The following is a 27,940-nucleotide window of genomic DNA, read 5'->3' on the forward strand; positions in this document are numbered from 1 at the left end:
GCTGAGAATTCAGAAACACCCTCAATTCCTTCTTACCCAGCATACAACAAACCCTATCAGACTAGGTCCCTAACCTGCTAAGAAGCTGTGTCTGCTGCAGAAGCCTGCCCGAGTGAATGCCTCACTCCTCCTTGTCACCCTCTCAGCATGACTTCTCTGGAAATTATTAGGCCAAGTTGTTCCAAGACAGTGTTGGTTTTATCAGGGGACCCAGAGCATCTTTGAGGAGTATAGAGCAGTATGCAGTTGCATCCCTTTGCAGCAAGTTGTGTCAGAAAACTTCTCACCCAGACTCAGCTGTGGCATACACCTCTGTGAGGCGGTTTCAGGGTTTGCCTCCTCGCAAGGAGAGAGTCATCCGGATAGATTTTATAATTCTGCCTGTGTTTCTGTTCCCTCCCTGCCTCCCATCCTGAATTAATTCTCTCTTTCTGAATGATGAGTTCCTGATTGAAGGCTGATGAGCTTGCTTCGAGCCCTGGGAATATCACTCTCCTTAGACATCTGCATTATGCATAGTTTAATTCGTTATCAGTTGGCTTCCTATTTTAATTACTTAAACTCTACAGATAATGAGTCAGGTTTTCAGGAGCCATAGCACTCAAGAAACGAAACAGGATTTAGAAATTCTCTTTTGCAGTGGTGCTATAAGATCATCCCCACCACCACCCCTTTGAAGAGGAGAGTTTTTCAACAAGGTGACCTTCTTAAATGGAGTGGCAGAACCTTCTAGAACAGTGGTGCCCAGCTGTAGGGCTGCAGACCTCCAAGAATTGGAGAGGCACTGGACTCCTCTCCACTAACTAGAGATGTTTGTATACTAACTAGAGATGTCTGATGCACACTTGTGCAATTATTTTTCAAACCAATGGGTATACTGTTGTGAGTGATACAGGACTGATTAAAAGTGTCGCTGTATTTAAAATAACTTCATCATTATCTCCCAACCCTTACCATGAACAGATGTTAAAAATTCCACAACTATCATGTGGAAGGCAACCTTAAAAGACGGCTTTTGTAATGAAATGTTGGAAACTACTACCCTAGATGGCTTTTTCCTCTGCTGGAATATTTTCTCACATGTACTTACAGTATACTCTTTTCCTTTTAAAATGAGAATTTTTCACATGCATATCTCTTGGCTTCTCTTATTTCCAGCAGGATTCAAGAGATGGGAAAATATTTTATTTTGATAATGTAATGTGAATGTCCTCTCTTCAAAAATTAAGTGATCTACCTTCCCACAAAGTATGTCATCAAGTTAAAATGCTTTTACAATTTCAAAGCACTAATAAACGTATTATTAGCATAATAACCATCAAAATAGTGAAGTGATTTTTCCATATTCTTCAATTCACCTCCCAATTCTCTTCTTTGGTCTTATTAGAAATTATATCAAGGTGCTTTCAGCTATAGTTTATAGAACACCTGATTAAAAGTGGCTTAAACAACAGGATTTTGCTATGTGAAGTAAAAAGTTTGGAGAGAGATGATTCTAGATTCCAGGAGGCCAAACAGCCTCAGGCCCTGGAGGCTTTCCAGCTTCCTTTCTGCCATCTTCAGCCTGTTGCTGCATCTTCATGCTTGTCTCCTTATGATTGCAAGATGGCAACCTGTGCTCCAGGTGTCACATTTACACAACTGAATCCAAAATTAGAAAGGAGATTTCCCTTTGGGTATGTTATTTTAGGAGGAAAATCTTTCCTAGAAGCCACGCAGCACCCACAACAGTTTCCCAAATTTCTTATTGACTGGAGTTGAGTCCCATCCCCACTTCTAAAGCTGTCTCTGGCAAAGAGAATGGAATTGCCATGGTTTCCTTTGACTACACAGCATTCACTCCTTGGAGCTGATAGAGGTGCCACCATCCCCTAGCTTATGGGAGAAAGAACAGCCACGAAAATAAGGTTCTGCAAGAGATGAGTGGGGGAAATAGTAATTTGCTGGGTAACCTGTAGTGTCTTTCATTGGCATTTTTAAAAATAAAGACCCAGCTAAGCTGATGAACTGGAGAAGGGTAGAAATGGTCCCTAGCCCCTCTTTCCAAAAAAAAAAAATCCCATACTTCATTTCCTCATTCATTATATGTCCCTCTGGAAGAAGTCACATATTGAATAAATAGTGGCAATTACACCCAATTAGCCTGTGAGAATGCCTCCTAGTGGGGTGGTTTAGTGCACAACATTGAAATTGTAGAGCTGTGGGCATCTAGAAGGAGCAGGGGGGTGGGAGAGTTCCTCTTAGCTCTGAAGAATCAGGCACCCCAGAAGTTAGAGGGAGAAAACCAGATACTTAAAGAGTGCTGCTGTGGGCCAGGTGCTGGACTAGGCACTGAGGGTAGTCTGGTGAGTGAGAAACTACCTCTGGTTTCCAGAAATCAATCTATTTGAAGAGGCAGACACCCAACTTGGTGATTTCAACACAGAGGTAAGAAATCTGATAGGAGTATGCCCAGGAGGTCCAAGGGACAGAGGTAAGTAGCCCAGATCTGCTCTTGGAGGTTCAGAGAAGATTCACAGGGAAAGCAGCATAAAATCTGAGACCAGACATGAATTTACCCTGAAGTTCATAAAGCTTAAACCTTAGGCCCCCCAGTGAATGCTGGGAGTTGTAGCATGTTCTAGGTGGCAAGGAGAAGTCAGGAGACTATTGGGAAGCACATCTACTAAGCATTTCTGACACATTGTCCAAAGGGATCATGGAGGGAAGGGACTTGAATATCTACGATACCAGTAATTTGTTGTGATTTCCTTTTCATTCTAAATATTCTTCCATTTTGTACCTAATTTTTAACTCATTTTTCCCCAAGCCTCTCCCCAAACCAAACTAAGTTTCAGGCCCCATAAAACTTTGTTCCGCTCCTGCTTGAGATCTGAAGCATGAGTGGGCATTTGCCTGGTGAAAGCAGTGAGAAGAATGTTCCTGGTAAAGTGGGCTGCATGTGGAAAAGCCTGGAGTGAGTAGAAAGAACATTAATAACCAGGAAGTAGACCATAGGCTAGTGTTGCTGGATCATGGGAGAGGTGAGATTGGAGAGGCGATTGGGGGCCACAATGTGAGAGGGAGAAGAAATGGCAGTGTTGACAAGAGCCAGGTATTAAGTGTCTTATACCCATGATCACTTTAATTCCTCTCAACAATCCTATGCAGTAGTTACTACAGGTTTTCCCATTTTACAGAAAAGAAAGCCGAGACCAGTGAGATAAAGAAACCTCCCTGTGGTAGCACAGTAAGTAGCAGGGTTGGAATTCAGGGCCAATGTAGTCTGGTGCCAAAGCACAAGTGTTTAATCTAGCTTCTCCTGACTCCTGAACTTTGCCCCATTTGCAGATGTGCTTAAGTCAGGCTGATGTCGGAAACTGGGGGGAAGCAAGTCTGGTGGCATTTCCTGGGGTGCCCTGGTAGGAAGGACAGGAGTGTGCATAGGGCAGCCCTTACTCAGTGGGGAGGGGTTGCTTCTCTAGGGGCATCAGGCTGGGGCTGAGGCAGGACGCTCTCCACAGTTCCTAGTATGGTAGCTGTGCTCTGAAGAACCATAAGGGGCTGCTGGGCTGAAACCATGAGGATCCCAGATGCAAGAACTCTGGTTGAAATCCCATTTTACAACAATATTTGCTCCCAGGGCCACTCATCTTTTCCTGGAAAAACTGATACCCCTAACCCAAGGCCAGCTAATGAGTTAGAGCACCTCTGAGCCTAGAGCCTGGTTTATCAAGTCTTATTTTCTGTTCCTTGGACCAAAAATGTTAACACTGCTTACATAATTAAATTGGAAAATAATATTTTCTTTAACTGATATTTTAGGAGGGAGACTATTGACTGCTCACATTGTGGAGGAAGACAGTTTGGTTAAGGGGTTCTAGTTACATGATGCTGGATGGTGTCGGGCCTGGGAACAAGAAAGACTTCAATCCCTACTCAGACCATCCACCTCTCTCTTAAAAGTCACCAAGGACATGCTTCCTGAGAAAGAAGCAAAATGTTTTATTATCTCTCCAACCCCAATGCAGAACTCTAGTTAGCTGGTCTCCTATGTCTGGAAAGACCCTTTGACCCACATTAGAAAGGTTGAACTAGCTGGAACGTTTAACAGCAGGCTCTAAGAACTACCTTATGTATTTCACTGTCAATACTCAACTCCTGGAATTACAAGACCAATCCGAGGTAAAACTCAACTACCCGTTCCAAAAAGCACATCTTTCACCTACAGAGGGCTTAATGTGGACTAATCCTGGCCCTGAAATCTGACCGATTGGCTCTGGACATCTGAGAGTAAGGGGAGGGTCCCAGGAGTTGCAAAAGGAGGCAGAGTGATCTTCCTCAGTTGCCAGGGTCACACATCTGTCCTAGTACCATGGATTACAGAAGAAGAAAAAGATCCTGATTCCTCTGCCTGAATGTTGATCCCACTTTTTAGGTTTCAGAACTCTTTGGGGTTGCTTTACATTCACCTCTCAGACTAAGTTCATTCTTTACTTTCTCTGGAGAACTGATTCTAAAGGAAAAGGATAAGCAAGATTTCTATTACGTCCCAAAGAAATACTCAGGTAAGCAGGACTCGTAACTTGACAGGGCAACCTGGAATTATAGATGGAGACAAATACTACATTCTCAGGGTCCTGATATAATCGACATGTTTCCAAAGGGAAATAAGTTTTATGCTAAAATGTCATCTCCTTAGATAACAGACTCAGCATCTAATATTAGGGAATGCCATGATGTCTAAACCAGCACTGTCCAGTATGGCAATAACTAGACACGTGAGACTACTGAAGCACGTAAAACGTTCCTAGTTCAAACTGAAATGTGCTGTAAGTGTAAAATACACATCAGACTTCCCAGACTTAGTAGAAAAAAGTGGGAAATATTAACAGTTTTTGTATTTGATGACATGTTGAAATGATAATATTTTCGGATATATAGGGCTAAATAAAAGATATTAAAATTCATTTCACCTCTTTTTACTTCTATCTAAATGTGGTCATTAGAAATTTTTAAATATCATATGTGGCTGGCACTGTGGTTTGTTACATTGGACAGCACTGCTCTAGACATCTGGACGGATAGATATGTTGAAGACCAGCTTTTCTATGAAGCGTCTTAAGTGAACCAGAAAAATGCCTGATCAGCTAGGTCTGCTCATCAGATGGCATTTTCTTCCCCTTATTTCTGAGAAATGGTATTTACAGTAAAAACTCTTCACTGTTATTTGTGTGTTCAGAAAGAGTGTCCTGAGCAATGGGGAAAATGTTTTTCTGTGTAGTGGTTCTCAAACTTGGCTGCCCATTAAAATTACCTGGGGAGCTTTAAAAAATTCCAATGTCAGGCTACACCCCCAGACTAATGAAATGATAATGTCTGTCTGGGAGTGGGACCCAGGCATCAGGGTTGTTTTTAAGTTCCCCAGGTGACTATAGTTTACTTGGGCTCCCCAGCATTCCAGAAATTTTGCTTTATAAGCAAAGGGGCTTAAGCACAAGTGAATCTTTCATCACATATATCTGTCTAAAGGGAGCAGAAACACAGATTTCCTTGCACTCTGCTCAGATGTTCAAATAAACTGTAGCTTCTTTATATTCTAGAATGGATCTGAACTTCCTCATGATTCCGCATTCTCACTTGGCACCAAAATCAAACAAATGAAAAAAACTGACTAATCTTGATGTCTCTGCTAAATTGAATTGTCTGGGGGATAGCTGGACATCTTAGATTTAAAATGCCCTCTTTTGGAATGCCTCCCCTGCCTCTTCCTGTACTAAGATGGTGGCACCCAGTGTTGGGGAGAGACTGTGTCTCACCACAGAGAGGCAGCTGGACCTTCAGGCCTGAGGCTGGTCCTGGGGCTGTCTCGGCCCTAGCATTCTGCTGTTGCCTGCTTCCCAGGTCTGCAGCTGGTGGGGCTTGTTCTCTGCTTGCTTGCGCGGCCTTCCTTAGCTTGCTGTGAGCTGCAGGCCCCAGAGCCATCCACTCCTTTGGGCCCAGGGACCTGGCTGTTCCCCACATGGAAGAGGGGACATGAAGGCTTTCGGCCTCAGCCTTGCATCCCATTGCCCCTGGGCAAGGCTGGGCTTCTGGGTCCCGTGGCCACACAAGAGGGCTAGTCTCTGCCCTCTCTTTCTGGACCTTTCCTCCTCCTTGATAGCATGTGAACAGGTGGGGCCCTGAGCAAGTATCCCTTGGACAGTCACCAATGGGAAGAGGAGCAAAAGCCTCTAAGCCTTTGCTGTTCTCTCAGCCAATTGAATATGCCCCTTGCCAGGCTTCTGTCTCAAAGGGCCTTCGGGACCCAGGGTCCTGACTGCCAGCCTCCCTACTTCGAGGTCTAAGAGGGGACATTCTACCTTCCTCTCTCCAATTCTAGCCCAAATTACATCCCTTGATTCCCCCATCCCAGGCAGATGCTGCCTCAGGGTGACTAGGGACAGGGTGACAAGGGACAATGTAAACATGCAAAAGAGAAAATTTCATTAGTATGCATTTTAAGGTATCATTATGACTCATTACAATTATATAGGAACAGTTTACTGAGTGTCAGGCCCTGTTCTCTGTGCTTTATATGAATCAAAACATCTTAATCCTGAGCATGACCTAATGAGGAAACAGACACAGAGAGGTTAAGTAACTTTCTCAAAGTCACACAGCTGTCAAGGTCAACCAGGGCTTTGAGTCTAGATCAGCTCCAGAATCTGTGCTCTTAACCACTGAATTCTTTTCTCCCTCCACATGGCCCCTTCCCCTGTGCACGCTTCCCACTTCTCCTCTCTGGAGACACAAAATGAAGAGCAGCAAGAAAATACTCTTTTGACATGGGAGACCCAGGAGATCTCATTACTGCAATGTTTTTTTCGAAGGAGTTGGAGTACAATAAATAAATTGGCAGGAAGAGGACCTCAGTTGTGTTTATTATCAATCAATAAGGCTTGGCCTCCCAACAGTGTTTAATCAGGCCTCTGTGAAGTCCAAGTCCTTTTCTTCAGGCTCTTTGGAATTCCAGACACTTCAATTAACCTAGTGTGGACAATGCTGCAACCCCAACTTGTGTGCCTCATTCATTACTCTCTCCTGATTTCTTCTGTTCATCACCTACATTCAGCCCTGCACAATTTACATGTGTTGATGTGATTTTATGTTGCCTTTTGACTGCACCCTACACCTGTGTTTTATTCCCCAGCTTGACTGCGAGCTCCCTGAAGGCAAGGGCCATGTCCTATGTCAGACTTGCAACCCCCACAGTGGCTAATTCAGTAAGGAGAGCAGAGTAGGGGCTCAGCAAATATTTGTGAATGGATTCAGTTGGGAAAAGATATATTATCTCTGTGTCTTTATTATTAAGTCACCTCCTTTCCCTACTTGCTTATGCTTGTCTTTTAAATTTACATTCAATGTCTGGCTTCCTTTGTATTTCAAATAAATGTCTTGGTCTTTGTGCTAAACTGCCTGGGTTGAAATTTTAGCACTGCTGCTTCCTTGCTGAGTGACTTTGGGCTAGGTGCCTTCATCCCTCTGTGCCTCAATATCCACAAATGCAAAATGGGGTTACAGTGGTACTATTTCATAAGGAGTAAATAAGATAATGCACATTCAACACTTAGACTAGTGCCTGGCACTCGGTAAACATTCGATAAATGTCACCCTAAAAAACGGGTGCATATTCCTCATTTACCTTTTATCTAAAAACATTTCCTTTGAAGGTACTTGACATACAATAGTATATTAGTTTCAGGTGTGCAACATAGTGATTCAAAAATTATATACATTAGGAAATGCAAACTGTGATAAGTGTGGTCACCTGCCACCATGCAAACATATTACAATATTATTGACTATACTCCCTGTGCTGTACTTTTCATCTCTATGACTTAATTATTTTGTAATTGGAAATTTGTACCTCTTTATCCCCTTCACCTATTTTGCCCAGCCCCCCTTCTCACCTATGTCAACCACCCATTTGTTCTCTGTGTTTATGAGTCTATTTCTGTTTTGTTTGTTTGAATGTTCATTTGTTCTGTTTTTCAAATTGCACATATAGGTGAAATCATATGGTATTTATCTTTCTAAGACTGATACTGTGTTTATTATCAATCAATAAGGCTTGGCCTCCCAACAGTGTTTAATCAGGCCTCTGTGAAGTCCAAGTCCTTTTCTTCAGGCTCTTTGGAATTCCAGACACTTCAATTAACCTAGTGTGGACAATGCTGCAACCCCAACTTGTGTGCCTCATTCATTACTCTCTCCTGATTTCTTCTGTTCATCACCTACATTCAGCCCTGCACAATTTACATGTGTTGATGTGATTTTATGTTGCCTTTTGACTGCACCCTACACCTGTGTTTTATTCCCCAGCTTGGCATAATACCCTCATGGTCCTCCATGTTGTCTTGAATGGCAGTATTTCATTCTTTTTTATGACTAAGTAATATTTTATTGTGTATATACCTTATCTTCTGTACCATTGATCTGTTGAGAGACACTTTGGTGACTTCTATATTTTGGCTATTGGAAATAATGTGGTAATAAACATGCAGGTGCACATATCTTTTCAAATTAGTGATTTTGTTTTCTTTGGAAAAATACCAAGAGCTGGAATTACTAAGTCATGTGGTATTTCTATTTTTAATTTTTTGAGGAAACACCATACTGTTTTCTGTAGTGGCTGCACCTATTTACATTCTCACCAGCAGTGTTTGATGATTCCCTTTTCTTCACATACTACCAACACTTGTTATTTCTTGTCTTTTTTATACTAGCCATTCTGACCAGTGTAAGGTTATAACTCATTGTGGTTTTGATTTGTATTTCCCTGATGATTAGTGATGTTGGGCATCTTTTCATGTGTCTGTTGGCCATGTGTATGTCTTCTTTGGAAAAATGTCCATTCAGGTCCTCATTTTTTACATTGGATTATTTGGTTTTTGGTGTTGAGTTGTATAAATTTATGTATTTCATATATTTTGGATATTAACCCCTTAGTGGATTGCTTTTGTGGTTCCACTATTCCTTATTGGATATATCATTTACACAGTATTTTCCAATTCATTAGGTTGTCTTTTTGGTTTGTTGATGTTAATGGTTTCCTTCACTATGCAGAGCTTTTTTTTTTTTTGTGCAGAGCTTTTTACTTTGATGTAGTCCCACTTATTTATTTCTGCTTTTGTTTCCCTTGCCTGGGGAGATGTATCAGAAAAAAAATATATTCACACTGATGTCCAACAGTTAACTGCCTCTGTTTTCTTTTAGGAGGAGTTTTATGGTTTCAGGTCTTACATTTAGGTCTATAATCCATTTCAAGTTTATTTTTGTGTATGGTGTAAGGCAGTTGTCCAGTTTCATTCTTTTGTATCGGGCTGTCCACTGTTTCCAGTGCCTTCTGTTGAAGAGCCTGTTTTTTCCTCATTGTATATTTTTGCCTCCTTTATTATAGATTAATTGACCATATAAGCATGGGTTTACTTCTGGACTCTCTATGCTGTTCCATTAATCTTGTATCTATTTTGTGCCAGTACTACACTATTTTGTTTACTATCACTGTTGTGTAGTTTGAAATCAGGGAGTATGATACCTCTACCTTTGTTTTTCTTTCTCAAGATTGCTTTGGCTGTTTAAGGTCTTTTGTGGTTCCATAGAAATTTTAGGATTATTTGTTCTAGTTCTGTAAACAATTCCATTTTCATAGGGATTGCATTGAATCTATAGATTGCTTTGGGTATTATGGACACTTTAGCAATATTAATTCTTCCAACCCATGAACACAGTGTATCTTTCCATTTGTTTGTGTTGTCTTCAATTTCTTTTATGAATGCCTTATAGTTTTCAGAGTACAGGTCTTTTTCCTTCATGGTTAAATGTATTCCTAGGTATTTTATTCTTTTTTTATACAATTGTGAATAGAATTGTTTTCTTAATTTCTCCTTCTGCTAGTTTGTTATTGTATAGAAACACTACTTTTTCAGAATATTGATTTTGTATTCTGCAACTTTAGTGGATTCATTTATCTAATAGTTCTAATAGTTTTTTTGATGGAGTCTTTAGGGTTTTCTATATATAGAATCATATCATCTGCAAATAGTTTTTCACTACTGAGTATGATGTTAGCTATGGGTTTGTAATATATGACCTTTATTATGTTGAGATATGTGTCCTGTATATCCACTTTGTTGAGAGTTTTTATCATGGATGGGTGATGAATTTTGTCAAATGATTTTTTCTACATCTACTGAGATGATCATACAGTTTTCATCCTTCCTTTTGTTAATGTGGTATATCTTGTTAATTGGTTTGTGTCCTTGCATCTCTAGAATAAATCCCACTTGGCTGTGGTGAATGATCCTTTCACTGTATTTTTGAATTCAGTTTGTTAACGTTTTGTTGAGGATTTTTGCATCTATGTTCACTGGGGTTATTGACCTTTAATTTTATGTTTTTGTAGTGTCTTTTTGTGGTTTTAGTATCAGGGTAATGCTGGCCTTGTAGAATGAAATTAGATGTATTCCTTCCTCTTCTATTTTTTAGAATTGTTTGAGAAGAACTGTTATTAGCACTTCTCAAATATTTGGCAGAATTTACCTGTGAAGCCATCTGGTCCTGGACTTCTGTTTGTTGGGAGGTTTTTTATTATTTTTTCAGTTTCATTACTGATAATCCATCTGTTCAGATTTTCTATTTCTTCCTGGTTTAGTCTTACAAGATTGTATGTTTCTAGGAATTTACTATTTCTTCTAGATTGTCCAGTTTGCTGGTATATAAGTTTTCATAGTAATCACTTATAATTCTTTTTATTTCTGTGGTGTTGGTTGTAACTTCTCATTTGTCTCTGATTCTACTTTGTTGAGTTTTATTTTTCTCTTGATGAATCTCACTAAAGTTTTATCAACTTTATTTTCAAATAACCAGACCTTAGTTGCATTGATTTTTTTTCTATTTTTTTAGTCTCTATTTCATTTATTCCCAGTCTTTTCTTAAATATTCCCTTCCTTCTACTAACTTTGGGTGTTGTTTGTTCTTCTTTTCCTAGTTCCTCTGAGTGTAAGGTTAGATGTTTAGTTGAGATTTTTCTTGTTTGTTGGAGTAGGCCTGTATCATTACAAAATTCCGTTTTAGAACTGCTTTTGTTGCATCCCAAAGATTTTGAAATGTTATGATTGTATTTTCATTTGTCTCCAGGTATTTTTTTAAATTTCCTCTTTGATTTCTTTATTTACCCATTGGTTGTTTAGTAACGTGTTGTTTAGGCTCCATGTTTGTGTTTTTTTCCAGTTTTTTTCCTGTAATTGATTTCTGACCATTGTGGTCAGAAAAGATGCTTCATATGATTTCAATCTACTTAAGTTTATTGAGACTTATTTTGTGACTTAACATGTAATCCTGGAGAATGTTCCATGTACACTTGAAAAGAAAGTATATTCTGCTGTTTTTAGATAGAACATTCTGTATATATCTGTTAAGTCAATCTGATCTTAAGTGCCATTCAAAGTCACTATTCTCTAATTGACTTACTGTCTGGATGACCTATCTATTCATGTAAGCAGGGTGTTAAAGTCCCCTACTATTATTGCATTACTGTCAATTTCTCCCTTTATATTTATTAATATTTGCTTTATATACTTAAGTGCTTCTATGTTGGGTGCATAGATATTTACAATTTTTATATCCTTTTGTTGAATTGATCACTTTAGCATTATGTAATAATATCCTTCTTTGTCTCTTCTTGCAGTTTTTGTTTTAAAGTCTATTTTGTCTGATATAAGAATTGTTACTCAGCTTTTTTGTATTTCCATATGTATGGTATATCTTTTTCCATCCCTTCACTTTCATTCTATATGTTTTTGTATCTGAAGTGAGTGTTGTGTAGGTAGCATATAGATGGGTCTTGTTTTTTTATCCATTGGCTCACCCTATGTCTTTTGACTAGAGCATTTAAACCACTTACATTTAGAGCAATTTATTGATACGTATATACTTATCGTCATTTTGTTAATTGTATTCTGGTTGTTTTTGTACTTCTGCTCTGTTCCTTTCTTCTTCTCTTCCCTTGTGATTGATGACTGTCTCTGGTGTTTTGCTTAGATTCCTTTCTCTTTATGTTTTGTGTATCTGTTGTAGGCTTTTGGTTTGTAGTTACCATGAGGTTCATACATTACATTCTAAGTATATAGCAGTCTGTATTTTGTTGTTGATCACTTAAGTTCACACACATTCTAAAAGCACTCCATTTTTACTCTCCCTTCTCTACATTTTATGTATATGATATCATATTTTGCATATTTTTATTTTGTGATTCCCTTAAGTAATTTTTTAGAAAGAATTGATTTTACTACTTTGGTCTTTTAACCTTTATACTAACTTTTATGTAATTGACCTATTACCTTTATTATATGTTAGCTTTTACCAGTGAAATTGTTTCCTTTCATAATTTTCTTACTTCTGATTATGACCTTTTCATTTCTGCTTGAAGAAATCCCTTTAACATTTCTTGTAAGGCTGGTTTAGTGGCCCTTTAATGGTTCCTTTAACTTTTGTCTGGGAAACTCTTTATTTCTCCTTCAATTCTGAATGATAGAGTATTCTTGGTTGTAGGTTTTTTTTTTTCCTGTCAGCACTTTGAATATATCCTGCCACTCTCTCCTGGCGTGCAAAGTTTCTGCTGAAAAATCAGGTGATAGTTTTATGGGATTTCCCTTGTACATAACCCATCATATTCCCTCTTGCTGCTTTTAAGATTCTCTATTTATCTTTAATCTTTGATATTTTTATTATTATGTGCCTTTGTGTGGCCCTCCTTGGGTTCCTCCTGTATGGGGCTCTCATGGACCTGAATGTCTGTTTCCTTCCCCAGGTTGGAGAAGTTTTCAGCTATTGTTTCTTCAAGCTGGTTTTCTGCCCCTTTCTTTCTTCCTTCTCCTTCTAGGTTCCCTATGATGTGAATGTTAGTACATATGATATTGTCCCAGAGATCCCTTAATCTATCCTGACATTTTTATATTCTTTTTTCTTTTTGCTGTTCAGCTTGAGCATTTTCCATTGCCCAGTCTTTCAGATAACCAATCCATTCTTCTGAATTCTCTAATCAGCTATTGATCCTCTCTAGTATATTTTTCATTTCATTCATTTCATTCTTCAACTCTGACTGTTTTTTATATTTTCTATCTCTTTGTTGAAGCTATGAGTTTATCCACTCTTCTCCAAAGTCCAGTGAGCATCCTTATAACCATTACTTTAAAGTCTTTATCAGGTAGATTGATTAACTCCATTTCATTTAGTTCTTTTTTCTGAAGTTTTTTCTTGTTCTTTTATTTGGAGCATATTCCTCTGCTTCTTTATTTTGTTTATCTTTCTGTATTTTTTTTTATGAATTAGGTGAAAGGGCTACCTCTCCTAGTCTTGAAGGAGTGGCCTTGTGTATGCACATCCACTGTATAAACTGCACGTGCCCGGCAGTTTGGGCTGGCTGGTTGGAGCTGTAGTAGGCATGGGCTGGGGGTCCCTAGGATCTACACCAGGGCCACCCTCATAGGACTGCCAGAGCTGAAGTGGGCACAGGCTGGGGTGTTTTGGTATGTACTGCACTGGTGCCTCCTTGGTGGGACATCTAGAATGCATTTGGGCCTTTGTTAGGGGGCTGCCTTGGGGGAATATCTGGAGCTGGTGTGGGCTAAGGGCCTAGGGCTTACCAAGATGGCAAGCCAACTAATGGGCCCAGACCCTGTTCCCCTCTGCACTGTCAGGTAGAGGAGAAACATAAACAGTGGTTCTCACCAGCACCTCCTACCCTGGAGAGAGTTGCAGCAGTGCACCTTACCCCACATTTGACCGACTCTCTAATGTTAGTAAATGCACTTCCTTTACTTATATTCTAGTTGCACTTTAAACCATATTTTTTTTCTGTGCCCCAAGGTGGGCAAGTCTGCTCACTGGTCCCTCGGCAATATTTTTCCCTACTGTAGTTCCTACTGTCCACAGTGGGGTTCTCGTCATTACTGTGTCTCCGTCTCTCCTGCCGTTCTCTAGGTGGGTCTCTATCCTTTGTTTTGTAGAAGTTGTTCAATAAGCCCTCAGTTCTTCTTCAGGAGGAATTGTTCTATATATAGTTGTAGATTTGGTGTATACATGGGAGAAAATGAGCTCAGGCTCTTTCTGTACCACAATCTTGGACCAAAACCCCCTTTTAATTTCATTTCTACTACCCTCTAGTTTCTATACCCCAGGTACACATTTACATGCACACGCAAAGCACATTTTAAATATTTAGAATTTATCCATTAACCTGTTTCCTCACATTTTTCAAATACGTGATTTCCAAATTGACCCCTCGACAGTCATATTCCCTTTGGCCACCAGGTGGCGGTGCTTGTTCTGCCAGGTACAGATGATTGGAAGTTTAACACTATGGCCTAGCATGAGCTTAGTATGCTGTTTTAGAAGGTGCAGGCTTTCTATGCTTCTTTTTCCCTCAACTGCCTGACCCACTTGTATTACACATCTAACCACCTCCTCAAATATGCACCTTGTAAACTATGGCCTTACAGAAATGTAACTTACATACCACCCACCAAAGTGCTGACCAGAAGAATATTTTTCAAAAAAGCCGTTTGAAATCCTGGAAAATTAAAGCTTAAATTGCTAACAGGACAGGAAAAGCAAATTCTCAGCTAGACTCCCCACCGCTCTCCACTCTAAGCCCACACAGGACAAGATGGCCAATCATGACACTGTTGTCACCTTGACAGTTGCCTTGGCTTCAGAGTCTTTCCCAGCACAGCTCTTAAGGAAGTTCCTAGTAACCAACAGGCCATCAAGACAAACCTGAAACTCCCAGCTAGGGTGAGTTTCTGGGTTTGAGTGAGTATATGTGCAGTTCCCAGGCATTACATCCTGCATGTAGCTGCTTTCCAGAGCCACTGCTTAGACCTCTCGCCATTTCCTCTTCCCCAATATGGCAATAACAGCAAAACATTAATAACAACAGCTATCATCAGTGAGCCCATTCTGTGTGCAAGGTATTAGTGAGTCATGTGATCGTTTCATTTCATCTTCAAAACCTGGCTGAGAAGTAGCAGTTTCACATGTGGAAACCATGACTGAAGTTAAACAATCAGTTGAAGTCATGCAGCCAGGGAGTGGAAGAGCTGGGACTGAGTCCAGGCCATCTGACTTTAAAAACCTTGCCCTTAGCCTCCCACTCCTTTGAGGTCTTCTAGGACATCACATGTTCTCTTCAGCAGCCAAAAATAGGACAATGCCATCACCCTCACACCCACCCCACACCCAGAATTCCCAGATGTCACTACCCACAGCTTCCAACTGCAGAAAAAAAAATCAGAGTTGGCAACTTGACCTGCCACTCTGGAAAGGCTGTGGTCCTTTACTCTGGGATCTTATCTCCAGTCAGCTGGAAAAGAACTTCTATCATACCCAGACAGGCAGGTCAAGCCAGTGACCACAGGTAGCTGGGCAAACAATGAAAGAAGTGGCGTTCACTGTCTGCAGCGCTGAAAGAAGCCAGGTGAACTTGGGGATGTCAGGAAAACACAATACACAGCTTATGAAAAGGCATGTCCTCTGATTCAGAGCTGAGATTTCACTTCTCTGACTCATCAGTAGTGCCTTCACACCCTGGGGAAGGGCTAGCTCCTGAAAGATCCCATAAAGAAATAAAGAAATTCTCCTCTGAGTGGCTGTTGAGACGAAGGAAGGGGTCAGGTCTTCTGCAGCCTGGGTGAGAAATGTTGACAAACCATTCTACAAAGCTTTCTACAGAGACTGGCCTTGACTCTTCTCTGAAAGCACTGGGGACAGAATCCACATTCCAGCCAGTTCAGTTATGTGCTGCATGTACATCTCCATTCGGATGAAGAGAGGAAGGAGCAGACTGCCAGGACAGTTTGGTTCACTGCATGGTTGATTTGATTGGCTTGAAAAATGGGTAGTCATGGAAACTGTGGAAGGCTTGTTCTGGAAGGGCCCTATTACTACTAGCCCAGTGCTGCCATCCATATCTTTTGTAACTTACATTCCAGAATTCTTCCACCTGTGGGTTGCAAACCATTAATAGATCCCAAAACCAATTTAGTGAGTCACAGCCAGAATTTTTTAAAAAGGGAAATAGACTAGAATTGAATATAAAGGAAAATATCAGAATGCATTGCACATATCAAGTCAGTTATACTTTGGAGGAATTTTTGTTCCTGTTTTATGCTTGATGAGTAACCTGACTCACAATATAAAATGTATTCTTATTGTGGCTATAGTCAGAAAATTTTATAAATCTCTATGAACTGAAGTCTCACCTTGACAGAACAGAAAACCCTCCTTTTTTTCAGAGGAGAACATTTGTAATAGTGGAAAAAATGGACACACCTCAAACGGCCATCAAAAGTACAAGAGAAAAATAAAGTTTGGCATAATTATACAGTGGGAATATTATGTATACAGCAAAGAAAGTGAATGAACTATAGCTATATGCAACAATATGGATGAATCTTATGAACATTAGTTTGAACATAAGAAACAAGATGAAAAAATACTGTGTATTTTATGATCCAATTTATGTAAAGGTTTTGAAAGACAAAATTAAACTCTATGACTCAGCCATGAGCCCATAGACAGTAAAATTATGAAGGAAAGTGATAATTACATCAAATCAGGCTAATGGTTATATGTGGAGGGAAGAGGACTGGGTTATGATCAGAAAGGCATATACTAAGTGGAGGATACCAGGAGGACTGGCAATGGGTATTTATGGTGCATGCATGGGTATTCACTTCTAAATTATTAGTTAAATTATACATTTATAAGTGCTTCTAGGTATGCATCTTTCATAATTTTTAAAAAGATTTTAAAAGCACAGTGATCACACTTGTACCTTTCAATCTACATTTTTATTAGTTGCCGGTTTTATTAGTTGCTGCAAAACATCTTGTCAATGAAAGATTCACAGAAGCAGTTACATAATTTAATTATGTCAGGCCCTGTTAGCTCGAGATCAGTGCTGTCCAGTAGAAGTTTCAGTGATAATGGAAGTATTCAATATCTGCACTGTCCAATACAGAAGCCACTCACCCCATGTGGCTATTGAGCACTTGAAATATGGCTAGTGCAGCTGAGAAATTAAATTTTAAAATTCATTTAAATTTAATTAATAGCAATCTAAAGAGCCACATGGGACTAGTGACTACCAAATTGGACAATACCAGTTTAGACCCATTTGCTAGATATAATCAAAAGTACTAATGCTTTGTTTCTAGACCCACCTAAATTTGAATTCTACCTCTGTTATTACCACCATTAGACTTTAGATGGGCTACTTGGTTTCTCTAATCCTCACCATACTCATTTGTAGAATGAGGATGAGAATTGTAGGATCTAAGCATTCAGTGAAGACAACAGGTTAGCCTGTTAACCTAAGCACAGCCATCTTGAGAAGCTCAGAGGCCATTTTCTGAATATGTGACTCAGAAAGGCCTTGAAAAATGAGGTGAAAAACAAGTTAATCATAAACACCAGGTGGTGGGCAGCTGCAGCCTTCAGACAGCTAACCTTGGTCAGTTAGTCATACATACCAAGCTTATCTTGCTGAAACACTGTATGGCTGAGGGTGTTCTTATCTCGTGAAACCCCCGGGATGTGGCGCCAACCGAAGATTTATGCGTCCTTGGAAAAAAAAAACCCTGTTACATGCTTGTAGAACAATACTGTCTTTTTAGAAAATGCTATAAAAACCTCCGGCTTTGACTGCTCGGGGTCCTTGTTGAGACCCGCTGCGTCGGGCTAACACTTGGACCCCAGCTAGCTGGTTCCTGAATAAATTCCTCTTGCTTGTTGCATCAAGAGACGCCTTTCGTGAGTGATTTGGGGCGGCGTCCTCCTCTGGGAGAATCCAACATTTGGGGGCTCGTCCGGGATCATGCGCTCACCCCGCTTCACTCCCGAAGTCGCTCTTGGAGGAAGAGGTAAGATTAGTGGCGCCTTGAGTTGTCTGTGTTCTGTCTTCTGTTTTTCAGCGAGACCGGTCGGAATTCTGAAAGGGGGTACCCACTGTCTGGCAGTCGTCCCGATCCCATAAAGGGGTCGAGACCGCGGTTGGTAGACGTACTTGGAGCACCGCAGGCTGCAACCCTGGGGGACGCCTCGGGGAGATTGGAGGGCCAGGGATGCCTGGTGGCCTCTCACCTGTTTTTCCGGCAAGGTGAATCTGATGAGATAGGGTTGATTTTAGGGTGCCAAGAGTATCAACCCACCAATTCTTTTCGGTTTTTAGTCAAAAATCTGAAGAAAACAAAAAGCGGCCGCTGTGTGTCTAATCTGTGTGTGTCTCTGTTTTTTGTGTCTTTCACGTGCCTAATAATTGTTATACTGACAATGGGACAGACTCAGACAACCCCCTAAGTGTGTAAATGAATATATCTTTCTACCTCCAGATGGTATTAATGAAATTGATTTAAAGACAAGCGCTTGTGAAAATTGAGTATTCTAAAACTTCCAGAAAACCTGATAAAAAAGTATTAAGCATTAATGCTAATTTGAGTTTGCCTAAGGCGGGCATGTCCTGGTAGTTGTCGGCTGCCTGAGTTTACCTAGAGTCATTTGAGTCATGTTATCTGCTAAATCTTTTAAGAATAGAATGCTTAGAAGCTTGGCTTTGTCTAGTGTTCAGTGGGGGTCTTGTGAGTAGGCTAGCGTAGTTGTTGCAGGTAGGTGAGCTGGATAAGTGTGGCAAGTGAACACATTTTTAATTGTATGTTGCAGTGTGTATGCCTACCTGCAGCCTGAGAATCTTTGTAGTAACTTAAAGCCTTAGAGTTTTGTTAAGTTGAGAAGATGTGCTCTGTGTTTGCTGGGAGATTGTGCTGTGAAGCTCATGGTTGCAGAAATTGTAGAATGTGTTCGTAAGTTTGTCGGTCTAGAGAATGTTAGTTTGACAGTTTGCAGTGTCCTGCTTCTCAGTGTTCACTGGAAGTTAAAGTTTCTAATGGTTTTAAGTTCTAATTAAAACTACTTAAAGTAATAAAGAAAACATTTCTCTATGCTAAAAGATGTATGTTTTAATAAGAAAAAGTATAAAGAATGAAAACTCTTCTGCATGCTAAAGAATGTGTTTTGTGATAAAAGACAGTAACTTTGTTCTAAAGTACAGCTATTTATTTAAAGAGAGAAAACAGCGTGGTGCCTTTTGTTGTGGAAGATCCTCTCAGCCTGTTGCTTTGGGGGGAGGGTCAGGATGTTTAGAGATAAAGTGACATAAACCCAGTCAAGCCGCAGGCAAGCCCAGGCATAATTCTCACCGGCTTATGTGCTTGGGACCATGGGGCAAATGAAGAATAAATTACTATATTCTTACAGATATAGTCGTGCCTAGTGTAATTAAAGCAAGTGAGTCTTGATATCAAGTGCACAGCAAAATTAGAATCTCGTTTCCAGTTAAACAGTTTTCTTTAACTGTTAGTCTGCTCTTAATGTTGAAAGATCAAGCAGTTTCTCATGCTTTAAGTCTCAGTGAGTTGCCAGAATATTAAAAAATATATATATATATATATATGAAATCGTAATATTAAAAAGACTAAAAGCTAAAGTTTGTTAACAACTGTATAACCTTTATTTGCCTTTGAAATATTTTGTTATTGAAAATGATTGCATGGCCTGAGAAATTGAATTATTTATTCCATATATTTTTATAAGTGGAAAAATCTTTAACCAACAAATGATTAAAGTTGTTACTGATTATTTGTTTTCTTAATTTATCCTAAGCAGAATGGTAACAAAGCTTTTTTCAGCTGATTAAATGCACTTAGTTAACAAACCAAAATTTATTCTTAAAAATTAAACTGTAGAATCTGGACAAGATTATGTTTCTCCCAGAAAAACAGGTTTCACTGTAAAAGTTTAGATGGACAAATGTGTGACCACTTTTGAGAAAGGTTGTAATAGATTTTTTTTGACAACCACCAGGTCTTCTTATTTAATTTATATGCTGTATGTTTTAAAAAACATGGGGGACTCTCCATATTTTTTAATGCAAATTGAAGTGTCCCCACCAGTAAGATGGCAAACTTCCAGCTTCTCTTCGGGGGTCCTCAGTTCCCACCGGCGCCACCTGAAGCCCAATCACCTCTCGCCCCCCTCCCAATCCCAGCACCTAGCCAACAGCCACCAGCCCCGTAGAAGTGACACCTCAATCAATTCATGCCCCTTCCTATATAACCCAGCACCTTTCCCTAATAAAGCGGAACTCTCCGGTGAATTGCTGCTATGTGTCGCTCCTTTCCTTTCATTGGTGCCGAAAGCCGGGAGACGGGACACCCCAACTGGGCCCCGTCTTACCCCCGACACCAGCAGCAGCTTGCCCTCGTCCTCTTTTTCCGGCGCTGGCTCCTCACACTCACCACTCCTCTCTGGCCTTTAGGTAAGTTTTCCCCCCGGAGTGGGCCACTCTTCCCCGAGCTATCGCAGTGCCATTGACCGTGATTGTCCGGCAAGGCCCTGACGCTCGGGGATGAGGAGGGAACTCTCCCCGCCTCAGGCCTTCACGGCTGCGGCGGACCCTCAGGCCCCTCCTCCGAAAGCCATAAATCCCTGCCTCAAGCCTTTACGGCTGCAGCGGATGCTCAGGCCCCTCCTCCAACAGTCATAAACGCATTCACCGTCCCTTCCATCAGTGCTGAAACTTTTTAAGCAAAATTTCCCCGGGGTGGGCCACTCTTCCCCGAGCTATCGCAGTGCCATTGACCGTGATCGTCTGGCAAGGCCCTGACGCTCGGGGATGAGGAGGGAACTCTCCCCGCCTCAGGCCTTCACGGCTGCGGCAGACCCTCAGGCCCCTCCTCCGAAAGCCATAAATCCCTGCCTCAGGATTTCACGGCTGCGGCAGAATCTCAGGCCCCCCCTCCAACAGCCGTAAACAAGGTGACTCCTTTGCAGATGAGAACGCTCCCTTTCCCGGCCCCTTCCTCCTTCTGTTCTGTCCTCCAAAATCTGTTCTGTCTGCCGAAAACGCCTAGCGCTAGGTACCTTGTGACTCTGGCACTCTGCCTTCTTAGGGAAGTCTGGGTGACGACCCACACTTCCCAAGAAATTCCGACTCGTATATGAGTTTCCGCAGACCACCAAGGATCATCAGGGACGCCCTTTGTCTCCTTGCCGTCTGCCTCCGGTCCGAGGATCTCCGTTCGTCTTCCCCTGTTTGTCTCCTTCTCTGTCCTTTAGCCATAGGAGCCTCCTCATCCCTCCCTGAAAGTTCACCTCTTGAATGCCTGCTTAAGCATCTGGCTACCCCCTCCCTGACGCCTGATATAAAACCAAAACTTCTCCATAAATATTGCTCCCAAGATTGGCCGACATACCCCCTAGACAATAACAACCAATGGCCCGCAGGGGGAACTCTTGATCCTAACATCACTCCCGATCTTTTTAACTACTGCCAGCGCCTGAAAAAATGGAAGGAGATTCCCTATATCGAAGCTTTCCGCCTCCTCCTCCCCCAGCCCCCTCCCAAGTTCTCCTAGCCTGCAAGCCGCCACCCCCGCAGAAGCCTCCCATTCACTCCCTTCGCCTTCTTCTCCTACAACAGCCCTTCTCCCTTCCTTCCCCACCATCTCCTCCCCCATCTCACCTCCTCCACCTTCATTCTCTGCAGATTAAGCCTGAGCTTTTCAGCCCCCCTTTAACTAGGTCCCAGGGGCCTCCTCCATCTTTGCCCTCATCACCTGTTTCTCCCCTGTTAGGGACCGCCTTTGTCTTCTCACATGTTTGTAGGGAGAATGGGAAAGCACCTTCCCCCATGTCTGAATGCAGCATGGGAAAGCACAAGCTAGAGAACAACTGGTGCAGTCCTTGGAAGTTATCTGTCCACAAAAACATATCTTGTTCTCGAAGATGAGCCAAGACTCTTCACTCTGAAAATAGGGAGACCTTGAAGATGTGTAGAAACACCGCCCCTGCTTCGAGCTATGCCCTTCCCCCCACTTGCCGATGTGGCAGGAATGGAGAACAAAGAACATTCTGTTTATGCATTTCATAAGCAATTAACTGGAGCCCTGCTGTAGCTCAGTTAGTAGAGCATGGGACTCTTAACCTCAGTCATGAGTTCAAGCCCAACTAAAGCAGCAGAGGCAAGCAGCTGGGCTGCAGGCTGGCAACATGTGGGTCTGATTCTATCTTTCTTTACTTTCTTTGCCTCCCTTCTGCACTTCAGGACCTGCTCGACTAGGCACGGCTAGACCGCGTCACTCCCCCACAGACTGAGCCAGAACCCTTCAGTCCCCCTCAGACTCAGTCCCAAGAGCCTCCCAAAATTATTGCCCCCCTCTGGGAGGTAGCAGGATTCCGAAGGCAGCGTGCACGTTCACATCCCTTTCTCCCTAGGAGATTTAGCCCAACTAGAGGAATGCCTAAGTTCCTTTTCCACTGATCCCATGACATACATCAGGGAGTTTCAATAGACCCTCCAGTCTTACAGCCTCACACATCATGACATTTTCATGCTCCTGGCCAATACTCTTCTCCCTGAAGAGCGTAGACGAGTTTGAGACTTCGCCCAAACGCAGGCTACCGAAACCCACAGGACTGACCCCACCTATCCCCCTGGCCCCACTGCTGTCCCCGAACAAGACCCACACTGAGATTATAACACCGCCATGAGACTCCGCTCTCGAGATATTTTTGCCTCCTGCTTAATAGCAGGTCTGAAAAAGGCAGCTTGTAAAGTAGTCAATTTTCAAAAGCTCCAAGACATAATTCAAAAGAGAGATGAAATCCCCTCCAAGTTCTTAGACAGACTCACTCAAGCCCTATTACAGTATACCAGCCTGGACCCAGAAACACCTGAAGGAAGACATGTCCTTATGACATACTTCCTAGCTCAAGGCTACCCTGACATTAAAGCTAAACTCAAAAAGTTAGAACAGGGCCCCGCTACCCCACAGACTGAGATCCTAACAGTGGCCTTTAAAGTCTTCCATAAGCGGGAGGAGGAGAAAGAACGCCGTAAACAAAAGGCTGATCAGGCCAATTTCCAAATGTTGGCCCAGCTGATAAAACCACAACCTGGGCGCCCCTCTACAAACAAGCCCCCCCCAGGAGCTTGTTTCAAGTGTGGAAAAGAGGGACATTGGTCAAGGGCGTGCCCCTCCCCCAGATCTCCTACCAACCCATGCCCCAGATGCCACAAAAAGGGCCACTGGGGGTCTGATTGCCCAACCACCCGAAGGGGAGGCTGGACGAACAACCCCCATCCTAAGCCCACCGTAGTGGGGCTGGCAGAAGAAGATTGATGGGGCCCGGGGGCTTCTCGCCCGACCATTTCCATCAACAGGAGCCCAGGGTTACTTTAACAGTAGACGGTCGCCCCATCTCCTTCCTCCTAGACACAGGAGCCACCTTCTCAGTCTTGCGAGAATACCGGGGCCCTACCATGCCTGCCATTACTCCTATAGTCAGGGTAAGAGGTAAACAGATTTTCCCATTAAACCCCCCCCCCCACTTTATGCACAATCCAAGACAATCCCATACCTTTCTCCCACTCCTTCCTGGTTATGCCCCAGTGTCCCATCCCTTTACTAAGATGGGACATTGTTGGCAGCCGCGCTCAGAAAATAGCGCCCAATGCAGGGCAGCCGGAAGGCCCCGAACTTCCTAATGACAAATCATCCCACACCACTAAACTACATGCTAATTGCGCCTTGGCATAAGGACCAATGAGACCCACCAAATGGTTATGCTAATAAGGCATATGGAGCCGCACCAACCAGGTCAGAGCATGAGAACTATATAAGCAAGCCTCTCCTTCCCCTCTGGGTCCTGCCCAACTCATTTGTTTCACAAAGAGCTGAAGAATAAAGCTTTCTGCAGAAGAATCCTGCTGTTGTTGCATGCTGTTCTTGCCGGCGAGGACAGGGCACGCGACAAGTGTTGCCGAAACCCGGGAACCAGAACATCACCGGCACAGGGAGGACCCTTCAGACATCTGGAGAGTATTCAGAACTGCAGGTCAGAAGAAAGCCCGGAGGGGTAAGTTCCGAGAGGCCCCTGCTTTTTAGGATGATGGTTGATGGTTCTCTGTAAATAAGGAGGCACCATGGGGAATGCACCGTCATTAGTCACGGCGCTGCAGACAGCTCTCAAAGAGCGAAACTTGAAGGTCTCCAGCAAAGTCTTAAGATCTTTTGTGAAGGAGATAGACCGTGTGGCCCCCTGGTTCATTTGTTCAGGGTCCCTCTCAATCCCGAGCTGGGACAAACTGGGGAAAGATCTTGATAGAGAGGAGGAGGAGGGTAGCCTGAGGGGAGGCACCAGGCCCCTCTGGAAACTGATTAGAGCTTGTCTGCAAGATGAGAGATGTGAAAAGGTAATAAAAGAAGGTCAGAGAGCATTGACAGATATCCAAGAGAGCATGTCAGAAACGGAACGGGAAACAGAGAGCGCGCGCGGCCGAAAAAAGGCCACAAAAACGAAAGTAAAGAAACCCCAGAGTGAGGGAGAAAGCCCACCTAGGGCAAAAGCGAAAGAGCCCCGAGAAGCGAGTGACGATCGCCTCGGAGAAAATAGTAAATACCCCTGGAAAGAGTTGAGGGACCTCCAACTCTCCAATAGGGAATCTGAGGAGGAATTAACGTCCGCAGAGGAAGGAGAAGAAAATAAAACCGCAGAGTGTAGAAGTAAGGGAACCAGCAAAGTTGAAAAGCGGACCAAGGAAAAAATGAAAGTAGGGTGTCCCCCGACGCCCGTTGCCCCGCCACCTTACGTGAGTGGCGCACTCTCCTTTTGCCACCCAGATACTCTTCAGGCAATTAGACAGATGTTTCCTGTATTTGAGGATAATGGCGTACGCTCTCACCAGCCCCTGAGCCATAAACAAGTTAAGGAGTTAGCAGAATCCGTTCGGGCTTATGGAGTCAGTGCTAACTATACCATAGCACAAGTTGAGAGATTAACAGAGACAGCCATGACACCCGCAGACTGGCAATATGTAACTAAGGCATGCCTTTCTAGTATGGGGCAATACATAGAATGGAAGGCATTGTGGCATGATATCAGTATGACCCAGGCACGCGCAAACGCGGCCGAAGGACAGCCTGCGTGGTCATATGATATGCTGACGGGCCAAGGACAGTGGGTAGCCAACCAGACCGCCTTCCCCTTACAGGTATACGCACAAATAAACACGTGCGCCGCCAAGGCATGGAAAGCCCTCACCAACAAAGGAGAAGTATCAGGCAATTTGACAAAAATTATTCAGGGGCTGAGCGAGCCATTTTCTGACTTTGTCGCTCGTATGATGGAGGCCGCAGGCAGAATATTTGGAGATCAGGAACAAGCAATGCCCCTAGTGGAGCAATTAGTATTTGAACAATGTACCAAGGAATGCAGACAGGCGATAACACCCTGAAAACAAAAAGGGATACACGCCTGGTTGAAAGCCTGTAGAGAAATAGGAGGGCCACTCACCAACGCGGGCCTAGCTGCAGCCATATTACAGAGCCACAAACAAGCCAGGATCACTAACAGAAGTATTAAATGCTTTCACTAATCTGTCACGAGGCCTGTCCCAGTATCTTTCAGGAAACTGGTCCCAAGACTTCGATGGGACACTAAAAGAGCTGCAGCGAGAAATTATCCACATCAACTCCACCTGTCTAGATATCTCCGTAGCAGAAAGACTCTCTTCCTGGTTCCTCAGAGCTCTCTCCCACGTCAAGGAGTGGGCGGGCATGGCTGGGATGGGCGTGTTCCTGCTTGGAGGTCTCATGCTCTTACTCTGGTTGTTATGCAGACTCCGCAACCAACATAAGCAGGACAAGGTGATCCTTGCTCAAGCCCTAATGGCGATAGACGTTGGCGCCTCTCCCCAAGTGTGGCTCAACATGCTTAAGAAGGAAGCTCGGCTTTAGCTTGAGGTAGCTCTTGCACCCTGAGCCCATGTGGCACTGCACCAGGCCCGAGTACCTCAATGCTTAATCACAGCTTTCTTTAAGAAGCTCATGGTGCAAGAGGGTTGAGAAAAAAGGTCCAAACCCTTTGTACCAAGCGGTCCCAACGCCAGCCAGAAGATGCGAGGCAAAGCACTGCAAGAGGTCTTGGACCCCTCTGAGAGGCATGCCTGACTGCATAGGGGTAGATGCCCAGAACCCCTCTCCAAAAAGGGGGCATCAGGAAGTATGATGGAGGTCAGGCCTCTGTCTCCGCCTCTGTTGGCAAGTTCCGCCTTGAGCTTCTGTTAGACAATAAAAGGGGGAGATGTTGGCAGCCGCGCTCAGAAAATAGCGCCCAATGCAGGGCAGCCGGAAGGCCCCGAACTTCCTAATGACAAATCATCCCACACCACTAAACTACATGCTAATTGCGCCTTGGCATAAGGACCAATGAGACCCACCAAATGGTTATGCTAATAAGGCATATGGAGCCGCACCAACCAGGTCAGAGCATGAGAACTATATAAGCAAGCCTCTCCTTCCCCTCTGGGTCCTGCCCAACTCATTTGTTTCACAAAGAGCTGAAGAATAAAGCTTTCTGCAGAAGAATCCTGCTGTTGTTGCATGCTGTTCTTGCCGGCGAGGACAGGGCACGCGACAGGACATCCTTTCCCTCCTCCATGTTTCCATAACTATATCCACTCCCACAGCCCCCAGCACTCCCTTTCTGATGGCCCTCATAGCCAACGACCCCCCTCTACCAAATGAAAGCTCCGGTTCTGCCCTCATACACCCTGTAAATCCCCAAGTTTAGGACATTACAAGCCCCTCCGTGGCCCTATGTCCCCCTGCCTCTATCAAATTACGTGACCCCTCTCAGTATATCTGTCAGGCCCAATACCCCCTAACCACTTCAGCCCTCATAGGCCTCCAACCCATCATTCAAGATCTCTTAAACAAAAATTACCTCAGACCCACTCACTCCCCATTTAATACCCCCATATTAGCTGTTAAAAAAACCAACAGATCTTTCCACCTTGTCCAAGACCTTTGCCTCATCAACATGGCCGTTGTCCCTATCCATCCCTTAGTTCCAAATCCATACAGCCTTTTATCGCAGATCCCTGCCTCGGCTTCCCACTTCTCAATCCTAGATCTCAAGGACCCATTTTTCTATCCCTCTAAGCCCCTGCTCCCAAGATTTTTTCATCTTCACCTGGACGGACCCATACACAAGACATTCTGAACAACTCACTTGGACAGTTTTGCCACAAAGCTTCCGAGATAGTCCCCATATTTTTAGACAGGTCCTAGCTCAGGACCTCAAACAGTTTCATCATGATCCCTCCAAGTCCACCTTATTATAATACATAGACAATATTCTACTCTGCAGTCTCTCGTGAGAACAGTCTCAACTTGACACTGCCTCCCTACTTAACCTTCTAGCTTCCAGAAGTTACTGAGTATCCCCCATCAAAGCTCAAATCTCTTCCCCTCCTGTCACTTACCTCAGATTCCTTCTATCTCAACAAAGAAAGTCCATTACCTTAGACAGAAAATGGTTCCTCTCTGACCTGCCCATTCCCAAAACCAAGACAGAAATCCTTTCCTTTCTAGGCCCTTTCTAAGCCTGGCTAGATATTTTAGAACGTAGATCCCTAACTTCTCCCTGCTCCCTGTTGGCAAGACCCCTATACGACCTCAGCAAGAGCCCCCCCTAAAAAACCATTATCCTCCTCACCCCGACACTCCTTCATTAAGCTCTGTCAAGCCCTTGTGGAAGCCACAGCTCTCCATCTTCCTGATTTGGCGAAGCCCTTCTCATTATACATTCATGAGAGGTCCAGTCAAGCTCTAGGAGTCCTAGGCCAATATTATGGCCCATCCTTTGCCGCAATAGCTTATCTCTCCAAGCAATTAGACCCCAGTGTTCGGGGATGGGCCCCCTGCCTACGAGCACTAGCCGCTAGACAGCTCTTGCAGAAAGAAGCTCATAAACTGACATTCAGGGCACCCCTTACCATTCTGTCCCCACATTACCT

At 43.1% G+C, this 27,940-nt stretch overlaps 1 protein-coding gene across 2 annotated transcripts in view; it reads left to right on the forward strand.

The window, feature by feature from the left end:
• Window positions 1–27,764, forward strand: part of XK (X-linked Kx blood group antigen, Kell and VPS13A binding protein) — a 76,540-nt gene extending 48,776 nt beyond the window's left edge. Inside the window, exons 2-3 of one of the 2 annotated variants that reach the window (XM_073228018.1) lie at window positions 17,825–17,945; window positions 22,184–27,764. In XM_073228018.1, coding sequence (XP_073084119.1) covers window positions 24,065–25,375 — 1,311 coding nt within the window. In that variant the 5' untranslated portion in view covers window positions 17,825–17,945; window positions 22,184–24,064 and the 3' untranslated portion in view covers window positions 25,376–27,764. The remainder of the gene's footprint in view (window positions 1–17,824; window positions 17,946–22,183) is intronic. The other variant, XM_073228017.1, reaches the window with a different exon arrangement.
• The last annotated feature ends 176 nt before the right edge of the window (window positions 27,765–27,940 follow it).

This window comes from Manis javanica, chromosome X (genome assembly GCF_040802235.1).
Source record: "Manis javanica isolate MJ-LG chromosome X, MJ_LKY, whole genome shotgun sequence".
NCBI classification, from domain to species: Eukaryota; Metazoa; Chordata; class Mammalia; order Pholidota; family Manidae; genus Manis; species Manis javanica.